General features: G+C 36.3%; 1 protein-coding gene across 2 annotated transcripts in view; it reads left to right on the top strand.

The window, feature by feature from the left end:
• SKAP2 (src kinase associated phosphoprotein 2) overlaps positions 1-27,910 on the top strand; it is a 120,336-nt gene that overhangs the window by 44,628 nt on the left and 47,798 nt on the right. For both annotated transcript variants that reach the window (XM_058040588.1, XM_058040582.1), the window contains exons 5-6: positions 25,614-25,691; positions 26,408-26,491. In XM_058040588.1, the coding sequence (XP_057896571.1) occupies positions 25,614-25,691; positions 26,408-26,491 (162 nt within the window). The remainder of the gene's footprint in view (positions 1-25,613; positions 25,692-26,407; positions 26,492-27,910) is intronic.

Here is a 27,910-nt window from a genome sequence, read left to right as displayed (position 1 = left end):
GGAGAATTCCATTTGAAATTGGATAGAGCTACATAGGCATAGATGGACAAATTACTCTCTGAATAATGTTTTCCGGTGTGACAGTACATTTAAATAAAAAGACTCATCTTTGTTATACCCAATGTTTTTCCCCCATTATTTTCTTTGAAGGAAAGCTGCTGATGAACATTAATTGAAATTTGTTAAATTGAATTCAACTCATGTGGAAAGTTAACTTTGAGGCGAAGGTGTCTTATTAACCCTCTTTTCTTGCCCTTTTCTGCAATTACACCTCAAAAGTGTTTTTAAAAATACTGATTTAACTTGCATGCATGAGTAGAAAGTTAGAAGTGCTAGTTTGAGTTACTATTTGAAGTGTTGTTCATCTTAATATAGCATGAATTATTTTTTCATCTTAAAGATTCAGTTCTTGGAGTCCTATCAATATGAGGGAAAAAAATCCACTTAAAAAAATGTTGATGTCTAGGGTTCTAATTATCTACATTCTGATGAAAGACATGATGTAGGATAGAAATTTTCAGCAATTAAAAGCAGAAAGTGGCCAAAGAACCTGAAAGAAGTACCCTGGAAATGTATTTTTTTAAAATATCAAAATATTGGTGGGACATTCTGGAATGCAGAGATATAGGGCTCTGGTAATTAGTCTGCAATATGAGTGACCCTTAATTTTCAGATTTTGACATATAGAATGAGTAATCAGACTTTTAATACTGGTATACACAAGTTCTGTTTTGATGTCTTCCTACATTCTGTTACAATAAATGAATTTCATACCATATTTTTCTATGCATCTGTTGGTGGTAATAACATCTTACATAAAGGTGGAAGGTTCTGTAATTGCTTAAAAAAACCATTTGTGAATGCCTGTAGTAATTAAAACTGAATCTGTTGCATATGTGCGAAACTACTCAGCTATACCTACTTGAATTTTTATATTTCCATAGTTTGGTAAAGGACAGCACAGAAATCTGTATGAAAATTAAAGCTTATTAAGGCTAGGCATTCTTTTCTGCAAAGGATTAATTATGTGTTTCCTACTTCAGTGTCTCTTTCTTTATGAATAACAGCACAGCAGCACAGTTTTTGTGCATTCTGTTTCTTCTAGTCAGATAAGCTGATTGTTGAGAGAATAAAAGTATATACTGACTGGGTTTGAGGTTACTGAAACAAGGACTCTTGTAGCTTACAGAGAATTGGTGGTTAAATTCTGCTTCCCTGATAGACTTCCATTCCATGTTTGATTAGTATGCTTCAGTATTTATAATTAAGGCTATGGCGTCAGTGATTGCTTAAAGAGTGGGGATCGTTAGAGATTCCAGAGGCAATATCCTCCCAAGTACATAAAGTCTGGAAAATAAACACAAAAAACGTCTAATAGAGAAAAAGCAATTCAAGAGTACAGCAATTTCAGCATATGGCTGAGTCTTTAAAGCCAGAATGCTAAACTGTGTCTTTTTTTCCTATGGTGTCCTTTGGAGAAGGGGGAAAAACACCCCATAAAACACATCTAAGTCAGAGAATGATGTTGACTTGAGGAAAATGTTTTGTCCTTGCCCAGTAAATGCCTGCTGATGCTAATGGAAGTTGTTCACTTGCTGATGAGATAATATGGAAGTACTAATCAGAGATTAATACTTACATTTGTAATTACTTAAGGTTAAATTAAATTTACCTGCTTTTTTTCCTCTGATTTTCAGGTATGCTTGTTCATTCCACAAATAAATATACATTATCCCAAGTCCTCTTTGGACAATGTCATGGAATCACAGCACAGTTGACATCAAGCTAGAAATTTACTCATTTGCCCAAACTGTATGGTGCACTTGCATGTGTCAGTATATAGGGAAGATGCTGGGAACTGCCAAGGTGATGTTTAGGAATCTGCAGTTTGGACCTACCTTCTGGCTGATGTTAACATCTCTATATTTACACGAGCACAAATTTCATCGGGCTAAGTACATATGACAAGTCATCTACATCTTTATGTTAAATTGCTTTGCTTTTTCAAAACGAAAACTACCTATAATTCAGCCACTTCATTGAAAGCTGCACACAGGTGTTTGGTGCACTAAGGCACTAAAATAATTTATGTCTATTAGTCTGACCCTTCTTAACATTAAAACAAAACTATTTTTGTTGTTTTCTTCAAAAAGCTTTCAATATGATGAATCTCCAATAAAACCAAATGCAACTTCTGATGATTTAAACTGATCTTTTAAAAGATAAATCAGATTCCATGGTTAGCACTGTAATCATCTTGTCATGCTTAGTGTGATTATTCACCTTTTAAAAGTAATAGCAGAGTTTTTCAGGTTCTGCAGTCTTCTGCAGGTTCCTGGAATGAAAGAACTGTGTACATACCACATGAAACAGACTGCTGGATGAAGCTTTATGTTTATGATTCCAAAACCCATAGGAAATTATATATTTACCTCATATTTAATATGAATGTACTATAAAACAGAACAGGTTTTTCAAGACTTAAATTAATTTAGTGAAGGTTTCATTAGGAAATATTGGCAATGTGTGCCTCAATTTCCTAGGAAAATAGTTGTGTCATTATCTGTCATCTTGCAAATAAACAGTTCAGTTAGGTGTGTGCATTTGAGAACTGCAACTATGGCAGTCTGCCCTGTATTTTCAATTGAAAGTGTGTGCCTTGTCCATATTGATCTGAATTTAACACCAAATATTCAGTAAAGAATTTTTTTTTTAAAGTTACTTTGCAATCAAAGATTGCTTGTCTTGGGAGAAAGTAGAGGAAAAAGATTGTAATGATGCAGCAAACTTTTATCTGGTGTTACATTTGGAGGATATTTTGGCTACTATCAGTGCATGCATCTTAAATGGACTAAAATTTTATTTTTAAACTTCCTCCTTTGATTTGGACAGTGCTGAATGGTAAGAATTTCTGTAAAATTGGATGCATCCTGTCTTTTGTTAATAGAGCATAGGCAACACTGTAGTTAGAATCCTCTGAAACACAGTACTAATAAATACAATTAATGTTATTTTAATGGTCATTTTTATGTTGCAGTGATCAGTGTAAGCTTTCATAGTGAAGTACATTTAGTACATATGGTATTGCTGCAGTACTAATTACATTTATTGGAATGGCTTTTGCTCTGTGTCTCAGCCCTGCTTTTGTGCGGTGGACTGTTTCATAGAGGCATGCTGATAAAATATATGCTATGAACGCAGCAGATGATATTAGAATAAATAAATGTTGAAGTTGGTTATAGCTGTCTGAAGGCCTCTTAGTTATGAAATACGTGTCAGGGTTAGTCCCAAGGGTTTTGAGGCTAACTGTGTCAAGAAAATGTGTGCTGAAAGGAGAGTCTGCTCTGTATGGAGCCTTCTAAATCTGTTGATATAAGCTCTGCCACAGTATACCACTTCTTATTTTTACCATTGCCATTCCTCAATGCTCAGAGGTTTCAAACAAAAATAGGGTCCTGTTGTGATGTGTACTCTGCAAATAAAGAAGACAATCCAACAATCCAACATGGTGCCTAAGGGTGCTTTTATAAGGGTGCTTATAATATTAGACTTGGAATGATAAATAGTGGAGTGCTGTCATTGCAGCAGCGCCCTTGGGCTAAATGGCTGTTCTGGGAAGTGGGGCCAAAGACCATGGACATGGTACATGTGCACCCTTGGAGTTATGACTCCTGAGGACAAAACTTGTGTCTGTCTGGCATTGGATGCTAGAGCAGGTGTATCCACATCTTGATTCAGAACTGCAGGAGGATAAATGGTAACATTACCACACCACACTCAGTAGTTTACTGCTTCTGCATGGATAGTTGTGCTGTCCACAAAGCAGTATCAGACCTATGCCAGGTGTTTAATTTAGGTAAATGCAGCCATGATTCTTGAATAAGAACAGATATACGAAGTGAAAGACTCTCAGGCCCAATTTGCTGATGATTTATTTAAGTTTTTTCCAGTTGTCATGCAATGTTTCTCATGCTGGCTTCTGCTGGGGTAGAAGAACTGGTTCTTTTTAATTGCTGATATGCTTTGGGGCCTGAAGTATTTATTAAATTTTTAATAAGAGAAAACTGAACGTGTGGTATAGTATAATACTGAAGACTGAGGCCACAACGCAGAAAGGGACATTAAAAATAGAAAAGTAATAGGATACTTTCTGATGCACTTCTAATGAGATGTTCAAAGCTGATCAGAAAGAGCTCTGGAAGGAGAGGATAAAGCCAACAAATCTCTTCATGTTAGCTTCATTCCTTGGAATGTCATAACCCGGGGGAAAGGTGATTTCTGATTTATGTGCTGGTTGTGGCTCTCCCTGAAGCAGCTGACCTGTTTTGGAGCACAGTCTTTGACACCTGTGCAGCCCTTTTCTCTCAGCTCTCCTGGGCAGATGGCTTGGGGATTCTATTTCTGAGAGTCTAGCTGGCAACAGGACCTGTGCCCAGTGGAGGTGGCACACTCACCCTGTGATGAGGACTGTGGCAGGAGAGTGGGCATGTGTAGGAATAAAGAGCTCACTTGGTGAAGAATTTCCCTGACGAGGAGAGGTGCCAGTGAGTAGAGTGCTGAACGTGATCTGGCTAATGCAGAGAGGTCAGCCCTTCATGAACAGAGGGGACCATTAAATAGAACAGGAGCCTCAGGAAGATGGAACTAAAATATGGAGAAAGAGGAGATAAAGAAGGGGAAATGATGAGAGTTTAAGAATGGGAAGCAGCATGGAAAGTCACATTACTGGACATGAGCAAGACTGTAGGACTGTGCAGGAGAAAGAGTCTTCCCAGACATAGGTACTTAACGTCAATAAAGGGAATGGATGGAATAGAAAAAAGTAGGGTGGAGGAAATATGGTTTCTTGCAAGCACATTTTTTGTCCAGCTTCTGTGGAAAAACTTTACTGCATTTTTGTTAGAGATCTCTGGCAAATCCATGTGATTATGTGAGTAAACTGCTAATGTCTCTCTAGAAGTAGTGGAGAGAGATTAATCTTTTCTACTGCTTTGTCCAGAAGACCCTGCATCTACTCTCTTACCACCTAAGGGGCAATATCTGTTCAAAGTGTACTTCAGGGTGACATTCGTGGTGAGAGAGAAGATGAGTCTGAACAGCCCACTCTTGATGTGGTGATGATCGATATTCTAGTGTGAGTATGGTCAATCAAATGGTCAAGTCAGGCTCTAACAAGAGTGTCCCAGACTTGATGGCTTTGAAGCTGTGGTTTAAAAAGGAAATGTAGGGCTAAAGGGCTGCATGCTAACCATTGGGATTTAAGTTTGAAAGCTACAGTTCTTTCTGGAAATTTGATGTAAACCATAACAATTATGGTAGAAATTAGTTTCCTGAATTTCAGACTTTTGTTTCATGTGCTTTCTTTCACCGGAGGCAATCAGAGATCCTTCTAGTTCTCCCATATATGCCTGCTAGGTTTGTGGTACCTCCTGTAGTCAGTGTATATTGATTTATAGCACTGCTGTGCCCAGCTCCTAGCTTTGGATTACAAGCCTATTTCCTGTGTCCTGTATCTGCTTTCACAATCTGCCATTTCAGCTTTCTGCTCTTTCCCATCTTGAAGGTTAGAAGAGGATTAGGAAATGGGGAGAGATGGTTGCTGGAAGTCAGACGGACCAAGGGAAGTCCCACAAGTTCCTGGATGTTCTCACGGCTGCTCTGGGATCTGAAGTTCTCTTGTGTCTCTAGAGGGAGGGGAAAAACTGGCTCTGTGACGTCTCATTGCAATACTGCCACATGTTTCATTCCCAAGTAAAGTGAAAATTTTGAATTTGTTGACTTATAAAGTTGGCCACAGAAACACATGAAAAAAATACATGCAACATTTAAGAGGATCCACTGCAGAAATGTCCGGGAGTGCCCTTGTTTTGACATGCTGTTGTTGTTTTCTGCTGTTCTTAAGATATTCTTATGGGAAAGAAAGGCTGCATTTTTTTGTGGTAGTTTTTAATGCTTCAGCAGCTGATGTTTCTGTCTGTTGGGACACTTGATCATGAAAACAGGCCTTCAAGCAGACTCAGTTTCCTGTATAGCATATGCCACAAGTGTGACACAGCATCAAAAATGTCCTTTTGTATGTGTGTTGTAGAGCTGATTTTAGGTAATGTAGTAACTCTTAGAATGGGGGTTTAGGGCATCTGGCAGTTTAGCCTGATATCTGCATGAAAGTCTCATAGGTTAGCACCAAAAGCACTTAGGTGGTAGACAATGGCCAAAATTGTAGCCCAGTTTGAACACTGGACTTCCCAAAGTAGCAGACCTGTCAATTTTAGTAAAGACCAGGACAAACAGGAAACTCAGTGCCACTAAATATAGAATTATTTTTATGTCTTCAATTTTGTGGAATAGTCTGCTAAAAGAATTATGCGAAAGATTCTGAATTTTAAAGTTTAGTCCTGTATTGCTCACAGACTCCTTCAATACTGAGGGTGTTCTCTTTAGATGACCCTAGATTACTGTTTAGGTGAATAATTTCAGCATTGATTTCTTTCTTAAAAAAGTATATAACAGTTTGTTTGTAGAGCACCAGCTGTGTTGGCCCTAATCATGTCTCCGTTAGGTGAGGATGAGGTGTAGCACTCAATGTTGTTGCATAAGACATATTGTCAAAGGACTTTCTTCATGGATTGTGAATTCCGGGTATGTGTATTATTACCAAAATCCTGCTGGGGTTATGGTGGCAACTTTTTCTGGTAAGGAATTGTAGCTGATCAGTTTGGAGAACTGTGCAGTTTAATCTGTGGCATGTATGTTTTTGGTTTGATAAATTAGTTCTTGTTGTTTTATGTTCACTTGCTTGTGTAAAAAGCATGGTTTGTACTAAGCTTCACTAGTAAGTGCCAGTGACAAACTTTGAAAGATTTTAGTTTTGCTTGTTCCTTCACCAGTGAGCTAATGTGAGCCATTTCTTCTCCCTCCTCTGTCACTGGTGCAACTGCGCTCTTCAGCACTGAATAAACGGTTCCCTGTTGGAACAACAGACATCTGGAAGACTCTTCACAGTACTTCACATAGCAATGCTCTGACTCAGCCATTAGTTGTCAGAGCTCAAATCGGGGTCATCTCAAGAAATCTGTAATGCACTTTACTCCTAGCTGGCCTGAAAATCTGCTTAATGTTGTCATTCAAAATTTACATGGTTTCATTAGGCTTATTAAAAGCAATGAAAAATGCAGTACTACGTAGCACTGATAAAGCCTTTTTACCTTGCTATTTCAAATCACGTTTATGGACGATGGATTTAGCTTCCAACTAGCCCTGGGCAGAGGTATTATCTTCATTTTATGGACAAGAAAACTGAGTTAGATTCAATGACTTGTCCAAGGTCATACGTAAGAATGATGGTATTGGGGAGAAAAAGATGTCCAGATTTCTGCCTTAATTAAGTGATAATTTTTTTGAATAAACTCAGTGTCTTGGAAAAGATGCATTGATGTATTTGTCTTTAGGGTTTTAAAAATAATTTTGAGGATTAATTTTGCAAGCCATGAATCAGTATTTCCCTAAGAAACAGTATTCTCACGATGGAGAATATTAAGAATTCATCCTTTTTTGTAGACTTCAGTTCACTGCTTCCTACAAAAACTTTGTTGTAGTCCACTTTGGCTCTGTTGTTGTCTGCCTTTGTGAAATGAAGCTGCCCTCATTATTTAGCTTTCTTCCATTTGCATATGTACAAGAGGGAACAGCTGCTTTCTGCAGGGATTTTGTGTACTCATTCATATTCCCACAGTGGTGTCCTTGTTCTGAAACACACTGCTACCCTGTGGAAAAGCAGAATAATACATGGACAGTATAGCAATCAGTCTGTTATTAAACATTTGGAACTACAGCCTTAAGGGGAAAAATATAAACACAGAGTGATAGTTTTAAATCTGAAGCAAGTGCCATATAATGATGATGTATAAGAGTTTCTTCCTCTTAAAACCACTGGAAAGCTACAGGGAAAATTCTTTTGGAAAGAAATTTTGCAGTCCTCGAGAAACAAATCTAATTTTATTACTAAGAATGTTTTTTTGTTTTAAAATTTAAAATTAAATTTAAAGTTTAAAATTTAAAATTTATCACATTTTCAAAATGTGATAATGCTTATTCCTCATTTGAAGGTGATCTTGGACATTCCATCTTAACTATTGCTATATCCATGCATAGAAAATTATATTGATATAAACTTGAGATAAACTTGAGATTTCCAAGCATTATCCAGACAATTGTTCATTTTCCAAAGATTTATGAATAGTGAGGGAGTCACAGGAGTTTTGTCCTTCCTTCCTTTTTTTTTTTCAGTAACATTTTTACTGTGTACTTACTTTTTTTTTTTAGTAACATTTTTACATTTTCTGATGCTCAAACAGAGATTTTAAGAGAACTAAAGCTCTAGCTGGACATGTAAGTACACAATTAAAAAAATACAATTTGTACATGTCATATAAAAATGCAACATTTCAGTGACTTCTGAGAACTTTGCTTTTTAGAAAAAGCAAGTGCATTCACTTTGGTTTTGTCTTTAAAATTTTTAAGAATTATAGTGACTTTGAGGAAGCATATACAATTTCATCCCAAAGCATCCAGGTATGCATATACATGAGGTGGTGGAAACCTGTGCTGTTAGAAAGTCTTAGAAAGTGATACTTACAAGTGCATCAGTCATTTAAAGTAATAAAAACTAAGTCTGATTCTGAAGCAAATGCTTCCCTACTGAAATTTTCTTTCTTGCTATTTTGTCGCCTTCTACTATTGGTCTTGTTTTAGTAGTAGCAGAGAGTATTAAAATATTTTAAAGAGAGAGGAAAGCACTTACTGAATTATTAATATTCTGTTTATGGATATCTGAAAAAAATGGAAGGTCATAGTCTGACCTAGAGACCTTGGCAATGTCCTTTAAACAAGCATTAATCATATGTAGTGCATCAAATCATCATGTGCAAGATAACACTAGTGACCTCTCCAACTGAGAATAACAAATGACTCTTAATTTTCCTTTCTGTACGTGACAGAAGTGTTGACAACCTCTGTATATTTTTTCTTTTGTCCTGTACCTAATCAACTGATCATTTTCAACACAAAATTTTCCTTGAAGTTTTTCTTTTCACTCCTATTTCTGCATGATAGGTACCTGTGTAGTGAAACATTTAATGATTAGTCATCATATAGGCATGTTTAGATCTAAAATCAAAATACTTTCTGCATCTTTTATGAAATGACATACTGAAAAAAGAGCATCAGATTACATTAGCTAGTTAAAATATATAAAATTTATAAAGCTATTCTTCAAAATGCAGGTAATGATACACCATGCTACAACATTCTTGGGGAAGATGCATACTGCCTGAAACATTTTTTTGGATGAAATCTTTGTTCATATGAAAAACCTGACAGAATCATCATGATTTTCTACATAACCTGCATGAAAGCTACTTAGAAGTCCTAAGAAAGGGTGATTAGTATTTGTAACAGGAGTTGTGATGTGCTCAGAGACATGTCTTTAAATGCAGTTGGAAAGTCTGAATAAATATTTTAGGGCTAAACTGAAGACTTAATTGCCTGTCAGCTGCTGAAAAGATCTTGTTAAACCAATTATAACCCTACAATCCCATGGTCTTCATTCTGTTATGGGCTACAGTGCAACTGTAGGGTAGTGGAGGAATCCACAGGATTGGTGTGCCTTAAAGGGTTAACAGGCACTTTAGACAATATTTCATGACCCTTGCTGCCTTTACAGAAATTGCATCAGGATTTCAGCATTCTGGCCTATAAGTCTTGCCATTGCTCTGCCACCTGCACTCTGATCTCTCCAGCTGGTTTCCTTCTCCCATTTTTGTAGCCTGGCCATAAGTATGAGCCATGGCTGCTTGGCTGAGCCCTGCAGAGACTTGGAGCTCGTTCTCCATCCTGCTGTTCATTCAGCTCTTCACCATGGATTTGGAGGCAAAAGCAGTGTGCCGTGTGTTGGCACCTTGGGGTGCTGCACATCAGGAGTCTGGCCTTGCTTTGTCTTTCACTGGTGATGCCAATTCTCAATCTGTCTCCCCAGTCTTTCCTGATGGAATTTCACTGAATGGCAGTGGGACAAAGTTCACAGAAGTCTAATACATATCAGGATTTTCCTCTAGCTGCTGACCTTCTTGATGGCATTTGTTTACTTGTTTGTTCTTTTTGGCACTCACATTTAGAGACCAAATTAGCAGCCTCTGGTGCTAGTTGCTAAAGCTGAATGGTTCACAGAAGAATGCATGAGTAGAGAAGGATATCACATTAAATCTCAGAAGGCTCAGCATTTTGAAGTACCATGGAGCATCTTTTTAAAGAGTCATAATGAGTGGCTAAATAAACTCTGTGTTTTAGCTATGTTGCTAGAAGCTTTCAGGAAAAACCTGGAGTGGTGGTTTCAATCTCCATCCACTGGTCAGTCCAGACCAAGTACAGTTGGACTTTTTCAACTAATCAGCTAGGAAAATTGCCATTGGGGTAAAGTGAAACCTCTTGTTTGATTGTATAGGCAATGTCTAGGGTACTCATGGTGTTCACATCAATTGCTCTTTCCATTGATTCCTTGGGGTATTAACAAATTAGAGGAGATTAGACATTCTTTCCACAATCCAATTAAATATTGAAGCTACATTTGAGTTGTAACATTATTGCTTTGCTAGAGTCCACTGCGAGAGTTTTACCAAGGTTTAAAATTTCTAAGCCATATCATATTCTGTATTACAGAAATCTTAAAAAAAAATACTTTGTGCCTCAGCTTCCAGCTCAGAGAGCTTTGAATTATGAAAATCTGAATAACAGAAGAAAAATTAGTGAATTGAGTCACTCAGCAATTTATAATCCTTCACATACCTGTGCAAAGCCTTTTTTTCCTAATGGACTGACATTCTAATATGCTTTTTTTACCAGTAAGATTCAGATTTCATCCTTCTTTAATGACTTGCCTCAAGGGGAGATCTAGAATTTTAGTTTTAGAAAATTATTTCTGTTCTATGTTTTAGTTTCTAATTGGCTAAAACTCTTGCAGAACTTGCATAGAGAATGTTTTATGTACTGCAGTGTACTGTGTAGGATAATAACTCTGCCTAAATTTCCTCTTCTACTTGACCTCAAGAGGACACCACAAATGACTCGGGGCTGAAATTCAGCATTTGCATCTGTATCATCATAGGTAGCTTCAGGTGGTTAGTCCAGTCTCTTAGTTTCAGAAAGTTATTTGCTTTTAATGGTGGAAGAATGAGAGATTGGTGTGTCTTTTGGTATTTTTTTTCTTTTTTCTTCCCATATGCTGACTTGTTTTGTGCTGCAGCTCACGTCTTTCACCCTTCAAGTGTTATTATTCAACAGTGACACTTCACCTTTCTGTTTAAGAAGTAAGTGATAAATTTTAGGCTGTTTCATATTGTACCATGTCTTCAGCCACTTTTTTTTGTATTTTAAGATGAGTTTCAACAGTGAAACAATAGAACATACTGATTTTTGAGTTGTTCATTCATTTATGAAAGTTCTGTTGGTCTTTGGTTTGATGGCCTTCAGAGTGTTGGAAGTTCATCATTGCCTCCTATCAGTACTCCTCGTGTAGGTTTTTCTTTTTTTTTTTTCCTCCTGTGGATGTATAAAATAGTCAAGCACATCAAGTTTGTGATGTATGCTGTGACTGTACCTGATGACTAAGTCAGTGTTCTGTGCTCTGCTAATTTTGCTTAAGTTCATTTCTGAATCTAGGTTGCATTTCTAGGGCCAGCTGGATAATTTGGGCTCTGTAGGATAGTAATTAATGTACAGTGCAAACCAGCCTGTTTCAGTTTCTCTTCTGACCATCAGTATCTCTAATTTTTCTCTTTAAGCTTACTTTCTTTTTCAAACAATCAAACCCCCACTTTGGTCTGCCTAGCAATTTTTTTTGTGCTGTCTTTCCATAGATCAAGAACTACTGTTAAGAAAATTTTAAGTAGACAGTTGTGCTGTTCTAACTCTGAGTTCTGTATGGACATTAAAATTGTTGTGCCTTGTACAGCTGATACAGTATCATGCTTCTCTGAAATAAGTTACCAAGAACCACAAGAACTATGATGATTGATCATGCAAATTAGCTCTTTAAGGATTTCTACTTTATTTGTCCTTAAATACAAGTTCTTCCATTTGTACCTTATAAAATATTTTCAGATTTACTCCCTTAAGTTGTCAATTTATTTGAATATTTTATCTTCTACTGTTATGTACAATGGCAAATTAAGCATGAACAGCTTCATTAATATAAAAGATTAGTATGCATTTAGGTGTAACTGGGACTACCATCCACGTTAATTCTTCTTAGTTGTTTAGAAAAATAAGCTTTGATTAATATTTGCCTCTTGTGGGGGTAAAAATATCAAAATGGAGAAAAAGCCTGAAGGACTATGCAGGTCTTTGTTGTAAACTTCAGAGCTTCAGAGGTATATGTAGGTGTAACTAAATATTTTTGTCTCTTTTTACTAAAGTTTATTGTTTTTTACTTTCTCACTATGGACTTAATGGCGACTTTTTTTCTCTTAATAAAGAGAAAAATCTTAATAATCTTAATTTAGTCTTACTGCTTCAGCTCATTTTTTTGAATAAAAGATGCTAATTTACTTGTATTTCCACAGATGGCCATCTCATTTTTTCATTGAGCAATATGCTATAACACATTATTTTCCTGCTGGTTTTCTGTTTCCATAGAAATTTCTTGATTAAAAAACCCTCTTTGTGTGACTTCACAATTACAGTAATTTTAACTTTAGTAATAAAAAAAAAGGTCAGGAGGGTACTTTTTGGGTCCATAAAATATGGCAGTAGATGCTGTCTCAAAGAAATAATTAAATGGAGAAGTGATAATATGTGTGAGAGGATCTTTCTGAGAGTATTTGTAAACTTCTGATTTCTAAATGTTGCCTTCAGGCTTGGTAAGAAAAGCTCAGTGTTTGTAAAGATTATCCTGACAGCAATATGCTGGGTCAATTGTCAAGACATGTTTAGCACAGGGGGATGTATTAATCTGCTACAGCTACCACTGTAAGTGGTTGGAATAAATAGAGGGCTCAAGCAGATGAAGAGGGATTAACTGTGTAAATTGAGCAAACTCTTCAATCACTAAACCACTGATTTTGCAAAGGATTAGTCTGCTTTTGCAAATATTGATTACTGATTTGTTACTGGGAATGAAGATGATATAACTTGTGCAGTTGGTATGTAGTAAGCTATGTGAAGTGTACATCATTCATATTAATGGGATTGTCATAGGCATTACAGAAACTGACAGATTTATTAGAGCAGTGCTCTTAACATTGCCATAGTTAAAGTTGTGTCAGCATTTCCATTAAAAGTTCCATTTTCTTTTTTTTTGTGTTCATAGATCAACTTTAATATTTACTCCGTTGAAATTTGGTAATACCACTTTATAGCTTTGACACAATTATTTTTGTGCTCTTTTAAAGAGAACTGAATTAACACATTTTATATTAGAAGAAAATACTATATATTAGTTTAAAACAAATGTTTGCAGGTTTGAATTCTTTGTTTTGAGGGCAACCTTTGGGTTGTATGTTCACAAGTTTCATTATGCCTGGTTGGTAGAGAAGTGATGTGTGTTAGGCAGTTGCTATAAAGTGAAAATAACTGAGCAGTTTTTGTATAAATGAGCTCTTTTGCTTGTATAAAGGCTTGTCTATTTTTTTCTCCAGTGCTGCTAGTTTATCTGATAAAAGTTATTATGTTGCCTACAAATCCTGTCCCACTGATGTCCACAGACCACAATACTATCACTGAATACTGTCACCAGACCAAGCAATGCTTTTCTGTTATCAGGTTCAGTTAATTCATACACCGTTAATGTTACAACTGGTTCAAATTTCAACAGTGGCTGTATTCACTGGGTGGTTTGTCTTTCTAATCCTTGATTAGATTTATTTGCAGACATAGGCTTAAGGAAAATTCAGGTGTGGTGTGAGAATCAGGGGACAAAAATGAAAGTTAAATGAGTTTGGAAAAATTCCTACTGCCATTTATCCATCTACTTCATCATTGTAAAAGTCTTAAGTTGTAAAATATGCCCGTTTCTCCTGATGTGTCATCTTTTTCCTCTTACACAGATATCACAAAACTCAAACACAGCTCTTCTCTTGATTCTCTCTTTCCCAAATTGTGACTCCTGTTGCAGCATATGATAGTATCTGTGATTTATTAACTTCCAATCCCTTAATTTTGGGATCTCACATGGCAGATGCTGAAGAAACTTATATGTGTTTACTATAGGAAAATATAATTGTTTCTAACTGTAAATAAAAAAATATTATTTCAGATATTTCTACTTCATACTACAGCCAGCAAGAACTGCAAGGGTCATCTGAGAAACATTGTGTAGCTTGGTGTAACTTAGAAAGATCCTTGAAAAATTAAAATTGATATTTCCATTGACTAGATGTAGCAAAATGGGATTTATGGGAGAATTGGAACAGTTGGTCAGATCTCCTCTCTCTTGTTCAGAGACAAACAGCTTCTGCTTCTGCCAGAGTTCATGTTGCTTGTGTCTTCAAGTGTATGTTGTTTTTTTTTTTTTTTTTTTTTTTTTTTCTGGAACCTCCAAATGAACTGGAAAATATTAGTGCAGTCATTCAGAAAACTTGGGAGTTGATATTGGAAGGTGGTTCTTCCTGTCATTCTCAGTATACTCCAAGGTGAATGGCAACTGAAATTTACATCTGGAAAGCTTTCAGGAAACACAGGAGTGTTCTGCTGGCTTCCCACAGTGTGCTCTGCTGGTTTCTTACAGTGTTTCCCTTGTTCTTTTCCGTTAGGTCCCATGCAATTACAGCAAAACAGGAGAGTATTTTATCTTTGTGGTAGCAGCCTCCTTGTGAGAGGGAGTTTGAAAACAGTGATGTGTTTTTTGCACCATAAAACCTTTGGATTTTTATTGCCTTTTTATTACCTCTTTCAGAGTATTTGGAAATAAAGCCGCTGTATAAGTCACTTTTGATTTCCTTGCCTTTAATTTTTCTCATGGTCTTGCTCTGTAGATTGATTTTTCTACGTGCAATGTTATCGTTGCAGGAGACTGTAATTCTACCAGAACTTCCCACTTCCACATACTGAATTATATTTGATATGCATTTTGTGGGCTGCTGTAAGGAAAACTTGAAAGACTTGTATGAGACTTTCTTCTTCCGTTATTATTTTAAAAAGGCTTGCCTTTACATGCAGACTGAATGTGTATAGTGTAAAGTCATACCTCCATGTTAAACCAAATTAGCTTTCAAATGCAGAGGAGCTTTGAGTGTGATAGTTCACTGATCACTAAGCAAAGCTTTTTTCTTAAATTATCAGTAGTGGAAGAAATGTATCAAAAATGAGGCAATGAGGCAGAACATTAAAATAATTTTGTGTTTGCAGGAATACATAGAATGAAATTGAAAACTGGCTTAGGATCTCTTCATTGAAATCTGCAACTGCCAGTTTTAAATATGTGTTTTTAGCTGACTGTAGGAATTTGAATCTTTTCCTTCATACAGATGAAAGATTTTCCAGCTCCAACCAGTAATGTTAAAACTTTTTCTGATCAAGGATATGAGCTGTTGCAGCATTTAAAATGCACAAAGTGTGTATGTATGTTTCCTTTCAGAAGTTTAACAGGCCAAGCCTTTGGCCAAGAGTCAGAACAGTTGGAACTTTGCAGACTACACAGCTAATCCAAGAGGGCTGCCAGTTGGCATAAATTACTTCCATATATAAAACTTAATGCAATTTACATTGAGGTTTTTGTTGGTTTTTCATGGCAGTCTGAGAATTTCCCTGTTTCCCAGGATTTCTTGGGTTTTGCTTATTGTATTTATGGTGTGTTATGCTTCTGATCAGAGCAGGAGTTAAAAGGTTCCCCTGCTAAAATATTCCTCTCACAGATTGAAATTCACATTGGAAGATTTTTCTCTTCAGCTAAATTTGGCACTTCTGTAACGGTACTGTTCTGTTTTTTTCACGTATTTTTCTTTCAGTTTTTTTTAATTAAGACTTTTTAAAAGGGGCTTAAACTAGCTTCTAGAAACAAAACAATTTAGAAAGGGATGTATGCACACTAGAACTTACTCAGGAGAAGAGACAGGGCAAAATTTTGGGGAAATTATTAAATTAAGAGGAAGGAAATTTATATGCTTTTTGTTTTACGAACATGTGATTCATGGAAGATCTAACTTGCACGGTATTGCCAAAATTTGGATGAGAGTTCACAGAGTTCACACTGTAGTGAGCTTTACAAGATCTGTCAAAATATTGTTGAGTAATAAATACTTGGATTACTAGGACATTGAAAGTAAAAGAACATGTATTACTAATTTTGAAATACAATTTAAAAGTTCATTGTTTAGCTTTTCAATAAATGACATTTGGCAGTTTTTCTGCCAAAACATATTAAATCATTTTTGTATCCAGTAAAATAGTTGTCATTGCTTGATCTCAGTGCAGGCTTATTTACTGAAATAAAAGGGCTGGTTGCCTGTCGATGGAATTTAGGCCCTTCTAAAGTACTAATTAAAAACATTATGACAAAATAAGAAAAGTAATGGGGAACTTCTGATTGCCTCAAGTTTTTCTTAAGGTACTGAGATATGTGGGCATTTCCAAGGGATTCCTATGTGTGGGTGGCTATTTAAAAATAGTTGTAAATTGCAGAGAACAATTGTAGTATTAACTCTCCCAGGTGTTTTAGATGTTAAGCTGAAAATTGTATTTTTCACCTGGAGGTATTCAATGATAGCTTTTAACTTGTTTGCTAATCCTGTGGGACTTATTTCCTATTAGCCATCTGGGAATACAGGAATCATGATATGGTTAAAGATGCTATCCATGCGCAATTTTGACATCATGCTGGTCATACTCCAGCTGTAGACTCTTTATTCCTGGCCTTTTAATTTTCTCTGATTAGCTAACAGCACCTTCTGTGGTTCAAGCTATCATATAGATATTCTGAGTCTTTACTTAGGGTTTCTAATCAAAATTGGATGTGTGTGCTTGTCTGTGAGACAACGCTGGGAAATTTCAGCTGGCCTGCATAATTTCATGAGAATTCCCAGTGCCTCTAATTGATCCATGATGGTCTGTTTTGACTTAGTTCTGTCTGCAAGGGCATTGTTTTTATCTCTGTGTTTTCCTGCCTACTTTATTTCTCATAACAAAGTTTGAAGCTGTTGCACTGGCAGATTTGAATTGCCAATCTCTACCACTGATGCACTTTTCTGGTAGCTGGTAATTTTCTGGTAATTCAGGCCTCTGGATGACTGAAACCTGTCTTGTGCTGAAATGACTGAGTAAACCTTAGTGATTCTTTAAACAAAACTTTCGTATGCCTTACAGCATTTTTGTGTGCCTTGCATTACAGTGATGTGAGTGGGAAACCTTGTACAAGAGACCTTTTCGTTGCTGCTGTATCCTTCTTTCTTCTTGCCTCAGAATTTTTGAGAAACAGCAAAACTGGGAAGGCTGCTTTGGTGAAGTGTTCCGTGGCCCCTTTTCTAAGGCTGTAGGATAATGCCTGGTTACACCATTAGGAAACATCACTTTTTAAAATCACAGACACACCTCCAACACGCCCCAGCCCCCGCCCCTCCATGTGCCATGGGTGTAATTTGTGAAATTTTAATAAATACCTGTGTGAAAGTTACATCTGGATCAAGGGGTGAAAACCATGAACTCCTCTGTACATTAGGATGCTATGCAAAATGTATTAGTGGGTGTTTTAGAAGCAATTAAAAAATCATCAAAAGAATGCGCAAATCTAGGACAATATTAGCTTACAAATTCAGAGTTGAGTTTGGATGAGGAGTATGTGATCCAGGATAATTCCATTTGGCTGTGGAGCCTAATGGATGGAGTCAAACTGGCTGACTCCTGTAATTTGTTAAATGAAAAAAGGAATTTTTTTTGTCAAATGAAACGCTTTAACTACTACAAAAGCTTCACTCAGAAAATGTGTGGATCAAAAAGCCATGAATGTAAGGTTTGTAAAATTTAAAATAACCACACAGTTTAGGGGCTAAATAGAAATGACTAAAAGAATTCTAATGCTAATTTCTTCAAAGAACTAGATTTAGTTTTTGTAAAGAATCTGTTGCAGTGGTTTTAAGGCTGCCTGGCTCACTGCCTTCTCCTCTGCTTGCAGGAAGGAAGGGAAGAGAAGAGAAGGGTTTGTACCACTGTCCTTCGAAGGGTGGAGTCCATAAGAAATACTCAGTGTTTAAGCCTCTGAGGGTGTGGTATTAATGTTTGTAGCCAAACTTCATATCCCAAAGTAGAAAGAATTAAAACTAGAAACAGATGACAGTGCTTTAAGTATTCTTTATTAAAATACAGTGCTGGTTCTTCTTAGAGGAATATATGAAGGCAAGTTATTCTGTGAAAATTATTGTAAACTGTTAGAGACCACAATGGGTAATGCTAGGGATGGCTCCAGAGCAGAACTTCATAGACTAGGCAGCCTTTGGAACAAATACTTTGAAGACCAAAATACTTTGAAGACCAATTGGTTCACTTTTTGTGAACCAATCTTTCAAAAGCTAAACATTTTCATTACATTTATTCCAGGAATGAAATGTGTTTTCTTTAACATTTATCTTTTGATTCTTGCATGGTAAACTAATTCAGAGCTACCAGATTTCTACACTTGCAAAATGCAGAAATAGTCTTTGTGAAAGTGTTCAAGACAGTTAATGAAACTGATGAGATCTTCTTACTGATAACTTTTCTTTAATTAGAAGCCTCTAAGAAATGGGATCTTTTTTTCAAATGCAGTATACATTAATCTTCTCTTTAATAAGAAGAAAAAATAAATGTAGGGAGAGGATATGCATACGAAAATAAACCACCTCCTCTTTAGCCCAGATTCACAGTGCTTGTGCAACAGATGTGACTCCAGTGTATTGCTATGTACAGATTCAAAGATAATTGAATCCTTCTGTAGTAGCTATTAAAAATGGGTAAATGCTGTATTTCTAGATCAAAATGAAACTGAGAGATATGAAGAATTTTGGAAGAACTGTGTGAGAAGAGGGGTAGGAGGGAGGGAAAGAAGATAAAATTACTTTTTTGTGTTGCTAAAAACATTACTTTCTTTGCTCAACTTTAACACAAATATTTTCAGACTATCTCTGCCAATTTTGAATTGCAGCCTGAGACATAGCATAAAAGCCCTGTTCTAGAGGACAAAACCACTTATTTTCTGCATTTCCTGTAGGAGCAGGCTGTCCCCTTGTGCCGAAAGATGAGCTGATGGGGAAGAAGACCAGCTTTGTTGATCAGGGAGCTTTTGCTGGAACTCTGGGAAAAAAGAGTTTATGACTTTTGAAAGAAGAGGCAGGCAACTCAGGAAGAGTACAAGTATGTTGTTAAGTCAAGGGAGAAAATTAGAAAGGGAAGAACTTAATTTGTCCGCTACTGTAAAAGATAATAAAAAGTGTTTTTATACATACGTTAACAACAAAAAGAGGGCCAAGGAGAATCTCCATCCTTTATTAGGTTCAAAGGGGGAACATTGTTATCAAGGATGAGGAAAATACTGAGCTGCTTTTTGCCTTCTTTGCCTCAGTCTTCAACAGAAAGACCAAACATCCTCAGGCCAGCCAGCCCTCTGAGCTGGTAGAGAGGGACAGGGAGCAGAAAACACCCCTGAAATCCAAGAGGAAGTAGTTAGTGACTTGCTGTGCCACTTAGACATTCACAAGTCCATGGGACTGGATGAATTCATCCAAGGGTACTGAGAGAGCTGGCAGAAGAGCTCACCTAGTCACTCCATCCTTTTTAATCAGTCCTGGCTCACTGGGGAGGTCCCACGTGGCTGAAGGTTGGCCAATGTGACACAGATTCACAAGAAGGGCTGGGAGGAGGATCCAGAGAACTACAGGCCTGTCAGCCTGACCTCAGTGCCAAGGAAAGTTATGGAACAGATCATCTTGAGGGCCATCATGCTGCACACACATGACAACCAGGGGATCAGGCCCAGCCTGCAGAGGTCTGGGAAAGGCAGGTCCTGCTTGACCAACCTGGTCTCCTTTTATGACCAGATATCCACCTAGGGAATGAGGGAAAGGCTGTGGATGTTTTCTCCTTAGACTTCAGTAAAACCTTTGTTACGGTCTCCTGCACATTCTGGAGTCACTGGCAGCCTATGGCATGTACCTGTGAACTCTTCACTGGGTAAAATACTGGCTGGCTGGCTGGGCTCAGAGTGGTGGTGAATAGAGTTACATCCAGTTGTGTTGGTACTGGGACCAGTGCTGTCTGATATCTTTATCAGTGATTTGGATGAAGGCATCAAGTGCACCCTCAGTAAGTTCTCAGATGACACTAAGGGTCTTCAGTGCCAAAAAAAGGAAGCTGGAAAAATAATTTTTAATAATTGTCTCATTAATTATGATTATATTTTTTTGTTAGAAGAGCATAAAGAAATAGTGATCACTGTTTTATCCATATAATCAAACTAATGTATTTTTTCCTCTCAGTTTTCTTTTACAAGGGATGAAGAACAGTGAATTTAAGCAAGATGACTTTACCATTATTGTGGTTAAAGCTCTGGTCCTCTACTAGGAAAGCAAACTGTAATCAACCACTTAACTGTTACTGAATTACACTTATCTCCACTTCGCCTGTTTAACTTCCCATAAGCATGCTAAGCACCTCTTTAGCATGCATTGACCTGTGATTATTTCTTGCTTTATGTATCCCTTAGCCCACATTGCAGAAGTGAAAAAAAAAATCCTATTTGTAAACAGTGCGGAATAATACAGTCTGGTTTTGTTTTATTTATTTTGTACACAGGATGAATTTTTTACATCTTTAGGTCCTCCAAAAATCAAAATTCCAAGCACAAGGATTGAATTTCATGCTGTGAAGTGACACTGATGAAACTTGTTTTTATGTAATGGACCAAATTCACTGTTGCAGTAAGGTGAAAAATTAAATCATTCAGACTTTTGCCTGTTTGATTACCAAGTTGCAAAAATTATAGTCATGCTCATGCCATAAGCTGTGGTTTTGTGATCTTTCTAAATCACAAGATATTCTGTGTTTGTGGGAATTGTGCAGTGGAACCTATACATAAATACACCTATGTTAATAGCATTAATGTTTTTCTGAAGTCAAAGCATGACTGGTAAAGCTGGCTTTATGCTTGAGTGAGAGCATTTCACTTTCTTTTCACTGGAGGAATTTTCAGCCTGGCAGCAATAGTATTGTAATAACTGCCAGCTGCTCACTTGGCACAAGAGTGCCTAGAACCAAGAGGAAGAGCCCAGTGCATTATACATATAATTTACTTTTCTCTAAGATGAAGGTTTAGGCCTCATAAATATTTTGATCTGGTCTTTGATGGCTTTTGTACACACCAGTCTGAAAATATGCATGTGGAGCATAACTTGCAGATTTTATTTTGGAGTACATTGGAGTAATTCCCACCAGTAGGGAAGAGCTAGGAAGAGAAATTATTGTGGGAGATTCTTTTGTGAGTGGGTGGTCAAGAATGAAGGAAAACCTGTAAGTTTAAGCAGATGGACCTCCCTTATTTTATACCATGTATTGGATATGCAAGATTATTATCTCCCTAAATATTGGGTCGTTTTGAACTAGTCTTTACAAAAGAATAAGGTTCAAGATATTATTTGTAAGGTAGAAACTCTGGAATGGAAATGAGACCTTATTATATCCTCATCTCTCTGCTTGCCCACCACTGTCAGGACAATGATACAGCAGAAATTAGGTCTGAAAGAGTAAACAGAAGCAATCATTGTGCCTTTCACTACGTATAAACCCACACAGCTGCAAGCCAGAGAGCATTTCCTACTCACAATGCCACTTTTCTCTTGGGTGTTTAAAATTGGCTTAAAAAACCACAGCGTACCAAAGGAGAAGCCAGGGGAGACTGTGATCCTTTAAACATCTTTATTTCTAAATCATTTAATGATATCTGGAAACAGACCGTACAATGCTAGGAAGGCATGGTGATCTCTGGTGGTCTCATTTTGAGAGAGAAGTTTTGCTCTGATCTTGTAGTGGGCTTGACCATAAGTTTCTCATGAGCAGGCATTGAGACACCCAAGGAAGGCAGTACCAGTAGGTGCTATCTGCATCCCCAGGATGCCAGCTTCTTGCATCTCCATATTTATTTTTTTACAGTGGACAGTCTCCAGTGAAATTACAGATAACTGGAATTCAGGCCATTTCACCTGCATGAGGGAAGGAGAAGATTCTCCTTGTTGTGAGGACATCCTGGGGTGTGCATGGGAGTATAACATGGGAAATTCTGAGCTCTAAAGGAGTATGTGATTAGAAGCATGTGGCTTAATTTGCTTTATGGTTCTTTACTTAAAATACATAGTAATGCCTTCTTTTTTGGCAGGATTCCTCTGTCTTAGATTCTTTATAGACTGAGCTGTCTTATTCAAAGTCTCATGCTGCAGTCAGCTAACAAACCTCTGATCTCAGCTGCTGGTATAATGTAAGCAAATGCTGCTTTGCTGTAACCAAGTATAGTAAATATACTATAATGCTGCTTTAGTGATACTTTTTTATTTGATTTGTGCCAAGCCTGATGTATTTCAAATTAATGTGGAAGCAATATTCTGATTGCAAGCAACTGCAAAAACCAACTTGCTGTGTAAATTCCACACTTTCTGCTGTGAGTTCCCACATCTAGCAGTTGCAGTTTAAATCCTGTTTGAGAGATGGACAAGATGGTAAAGAAATAAAAAAAAAAAAAGGAAGAAAGATAGATAATACAACTTAGAAGTTTCCCTTTTTGTTGTAGTACTGGGACAATGGTAATCCATGTTTGTGCCTTCTTCCTGCCACATATGCACAACACCTGTGGTTCATGAGAATCTGGGAGGAGGTGGTTCTTTCTCTTTCCTTTATGCTTTTCGTACTACTTATTCTCCCTCTCCTTCCTTCTGAAGGTACAGGGCAATGAAAGAAGGAATTTAACCAGATTTATGCTTTTTCTTTCTTGTACAGCTGTATGTGTCGTGGGATATTACAACTGGGTCTGTTTCTACTGCCCTTTGACTAAAGTTCCAACATATTTTTTGGTTCCCAGGCTTCTCTGACAGAAGGATAATAACATGCATATGATCTGTTTCTGCTTCAGCTACTTACAGATTGTGAGTGGCAGTGGGGCTGACCAGCTGCAGTTTGTTTTTTGGAGTTACTGCCTCAGTTACTTTAAGGAATAGAAAAGGAAATGGCTTCTCTACAGGTTAAGGGTGGGAGGAGGACTTTTTTCTGCAGTGGCAGCAGACAGTGAAACACTCTTTTCTCCATGCATGTTCTTTTAATTTTCAAGGAAAAGCTTTCAGTGCCCTGTTCAAAATAAATGTAGTTACAGAAAATACCATCACCAAATTTATCTTGACTTGTATCAGCAGAAGTAGCAAAATTGAGTGGAATTTGGATTCTATGAAGCAGTCAGTTCAGATGACAGAATAACAACACTAGGGAGTCCCCAGAGTATGTGATTCTCTGGGACTGTGTTGTCCCATTTGGTTTCACTGTTCACTAAATGATCACTGGCCAAGCTTCCTCATCAAAGCCCAAACTGATACAAACAATATTGGGTAAACTTAGATCTAAATGGTAGTTGAAATTATTAAATTGTGATATTTAAGAGTGTGCTGCTTTTGTTTCTGTATTTACTTACGTTTTATGTCTTCCTCATCCATGGGATTGCATTGTTCTAAGATGAGCCCTACTGGATGAGGTGGAGTTTTAAGTGTTGCACACTGATGCCTCCCAATGACCAATATAAAGCAGCACACAATCCATAATTGTAAAAATATTTGTATAAAATATTTGTAAAATCTCTTCACCTCCCTCATTCATAATACCATCATTACATCACCTTTTAAAGTGACTGTTAAACATATCACATACCAGCCATCAAGTGTCTTTGTGTTTAATTCCCATTTAATATTGGGCTATGATTGCATATTACCAAGCAAAGGGAGGACAGCTGTATCACTTTAAAATGCATGTTGATTCTGCTTTTGTATTTTTAACACAATAGTTAGAATTCCATAGAAGCTAAAATAGAAATTAGTATACTCCTAATCTTTAAAAAATAATATTAATTTTAAAAATGAAGTGGAAATATCAATGTAAGTAAAATTTTATCTACTGTCTTCTGGTGTAAAACAAAATATTTTGCAGTCTAAAGAGCTGGTTGTATTATTTAAAGAATGTCTTCTCATTTTGAGTATTTTCATGCTTTAAAAATCAGCATTCTCTGCATGTTCCTATCTCTTTCTTGTCTTTTTCCTGTCATAACTGTATTTAAATAAAACTACCACAAAACAAGCCATTTGTGAACACTGAATTAAAAAAAAAATCAATTTTAAGGAACAACCTAAAAACCCAGGAAATTGACATAATCTTTCAGAGGCAGTGCTTGGTTCAAGGTCAGACCATTGATCTTTCACTCAAACTATATAATTTAAAGTGGTGTTTTTAGCACAGAATTTGTCTGCTAATATCAGTCCTTTTCTGTATGTGTATATTGATAGAACATAATGAGATTACATATATTCTGATGAATAATGGCTGCCTTGTAAACTTGCCACCTACCTACTGTGACTCTTATGAATATTTGATGATAATAAGTAGTAGGAACTTCACTGTGTTGCTTACTTAAAGAACCCAGCAGCACAGGAGTACCTTTTGTTCTGCTTTTTTGCTCAGGGTAAGCAGTATGATATTTATATTAATATTAAATATTACACACATCTAACATATTCTTGTTCTTAGTACTAGGAGTTCTGTTTTAGGAGGAAAAGGTTGAGAGATGGAAGACACAATTTTTAACATTTGAAATTGTATTTTCAGATGAGGCAGGGTTGGCTGGTTAGTCTTACACATCTATGAATTAGCAGTTGAGAAAAAGGAAAAAATGCAGTGAGCTACACTCACCATTTTGCCAATTCAGACATAGGTACAAGGTGTCTAAAATTAGTGTCTGTAGGTCAACAGTTTTGTAGATGTCTGTACAATGTCTGGTTTATCCATTATCACCTATAGATCCTATAGGCAGTAGTTTTGTGTCATATATTGCAAATTAGGCAAAATCTGTCAGCAACAGGCAGCACCTTTTATTGTCTCTTCATCTGGTTTCTTTTTTTTTAGATGTGTAATAGAGGGTCTTCCCCTTGTATGCTGTTTCAAGGTATTTTGGTGTGAAGCTGGTATCCAAAACCACATTTCTGATTTAATTGTGTTCAATTGAGATTCTTGGTTGGGTTTCTCCTATTTGAAAACTTAGTGCTTTCATTATCCAGCTTGCTTTACAGGCTGTGTTTGAAACAGTTGCTGTATTTTGTTTCATTACATACTTTTCCTTCTGAAACTTGCAAGGCCTGTTACACAGCTATATTTTTCCTTACTCAAGTGGTGAGGACAACAGCAACAGCTCTGACATTGATAGGTAGACATTTCATTTACTTAAAATAATCTGCCATAATAGTTACTAGAATTTTTTTTCAGTAGCTCCTGCATATTGAGAGTGTAAAATCTACAATTTTATTAATGCTTCTGTAGCAGTTTTCTTGAAAAGCAGTGCTTTACAGAATTTGTTTTTCTTTCAGGCAATCAGTTTCCTCCTGTTGCAGCTCAGGATCTTCAGTTTGTTCTGAAGGCTGGATACCTGGAAAAACGTAGAAAAGGTAAGTTTAGCTATCTTTGTGAAAGCTAGTGCATATTTAATATCCGGGAAGTCTGTATGTCTGTATTTGATGTTATACACATGAACAACTTTATACAGGAGTGATAAATAACATGAGAAGCTGAAATGTTGCAGCATTATTATGCAAAAGAAGCATAGCACATAATTGCTTCTATAGTATTGAAAGAAAATCCTATTTATTTACTAACAAAGTCATGCTGTGAAAGTCCACTCAGCCATAATTCAGAGACTTTCAGATATTTTTGAAGAAAACATTTGGAACGTATGTACAAGTACCATATGTTGACTTCATGTTTCAGTGAGCATCAAGATTTATTTTCCTTCAAGAGGGCAAATATTGATCTCAGCTTTGGTTCAGTCAATATTTACCTTGATTCAATAAATCTTATATTGTCACTTTAATACCCACTTAATGCTGCGATAACTCTAGGAAATATTTAGGAAGTTGTTCATTATTTCCTTATATTTAATGTTACACATGACTTCTCTCTTTATGTGATTTAAAATTCTTATTTGTTTTCTTACCACCAATTTTTATTTCTAATTTTCTTCTCAGTGCCATGCATTTCCTTAGTTTCCTTTCCTTAGTGTCTTTTCCTGGCTCCTCCTCCCTCTTACCTCACCCTTGAAAAGAAGTAACACATTTTTGTTCAATAATGACATAAACCAACCTAACACATGTTGTATTAATTTCAGACCACAGTTTTCTTGGCTTTGAATGGCAGAAGCGTTGGTGTGCTATCAGCAAGACAGTCTTCTATTACTATGGAAGTGACAAAGGTACTTATAACAATTATGAAAGCAACTATATTTTAATGTATAAAAGGATATGAAAGATTTGTTGGAGTTGGAAACTGCAAAGAAAAGGTAATTTTAAGAAATGGAATGAAACTTTTAAAAGAAAGTTCTTTTCTTTTAAAAAAAATTGGACAGTGCTGTGAATTTTTAAACTGTGTAAATATTCATCAGAACTTGTCAGTGTTTTCTAAAGCAGGGAAACTGAGGAAAAAGAAATTTAAGTTTCTTTTACAGCTAATTTGTTTGCTTATAACAGCTGGCTGTTCAGTTTGGTAGTGTGCTGGTATTCAACTCTTATACTAGATAGAAAATGTTCTTTCTCTCCAAATAGGATGTTAATTTGAAAACATCTTCTAGTAATTTTACCTTCCAAGTTCCTTAGAGATGGTTCTGTCCAGGAAAATATTAATCTAAAAGCTGCACAGTGGAGTTCTTTATTTCTTTTTAAATAGTTTATGCTCTGGAAAAGCTAGAAATAAAGTAATGTATTTAACTGAAGTCAGCAAGGGAAACTAAAGCAAACTTCTGAAGGTGACTTTCAAATTTAAATGGCCAGTTTGGAAAGAATTTGGCATAAATGTTGTAATATTACTTTGAATTTTTGAAATTGACAGTCAAATAAAACATATTTAAATTCTGTGACATGTACATTTGATGTTCAAGGGTAAACAAAATGATGCATGATTGTATCTGAGTAAATTTTAAAGTAAAATAATGTCTTCCAACACCCCCCCCACCTCCCCCAAAAAAATTCTAGGGCAAACTTTCCATTTAATTTTTTTTGTCTTTTTGTTTGTCCTTTTATTTTTGAGATTACTGTAGGTAGTTATTATGTTGGCTTTTTTTATTCAAAGACTAATATGATTTGCTCCAGTTTGTTTCATTCTTTGGTATACTGACTCATTTAAGCTTGTTCTCTCTTTAAAACCATAAGAAGTAAAGAGTCAAGTTGTCAGTCCAGTTTTCATTTTGCTAGTTTCCCTTGCTAGCATGTCCTCTTTTCAGTTTTGCTAGCATGTCTGCTAAATGTTGCTTTTCCTTCTATACTCTTTTCTTGGGATTTACAGGTTGATCAGGCTTCACAAACATGAAAAATCTTTGTTCAAAAATTTTGAGGAGATGTGGCATGATACTGATTTGGATTTGTCAGTACTGATTGATTATTTCTCTGGAAAATGATCACGTGCTGTTTACTTATATATATATATAGTTATACATTGCCTAGTATACATTGCTATTTAAAAATAGCTATTATTTTTTCAGAAGATATTGCTAGTTCATAAAGATTGTTGTTGATTATAAAATCTTTGTATTTTTGTCTGCTATTTTTTTAGGAAAAAAAAGGCTTGATTTTTTTTTTAACATTCTTTTCTGTATGGCTGTGCTAATGATTACTTATGC

This window comes from Melospiza georgiana, chromosome 1, assembly GCF_028018845.1.
Source record: "Melospiza georgiana isolate bMelGeo1 chromosome 1, bMelGeo1.pri, whole genome shotgun sequence".
NCBI classification, from domain to species: Eukaryota; Metazoa; Chordata; class Aves; order Passeriformes; family Passerellidae; genus Melospiza; species Melospiza georgiana.
Note: the sequence above shows the minus strand (reverse complement) of the source record. Positions and strands in the feature narration are given on the sequence as shown.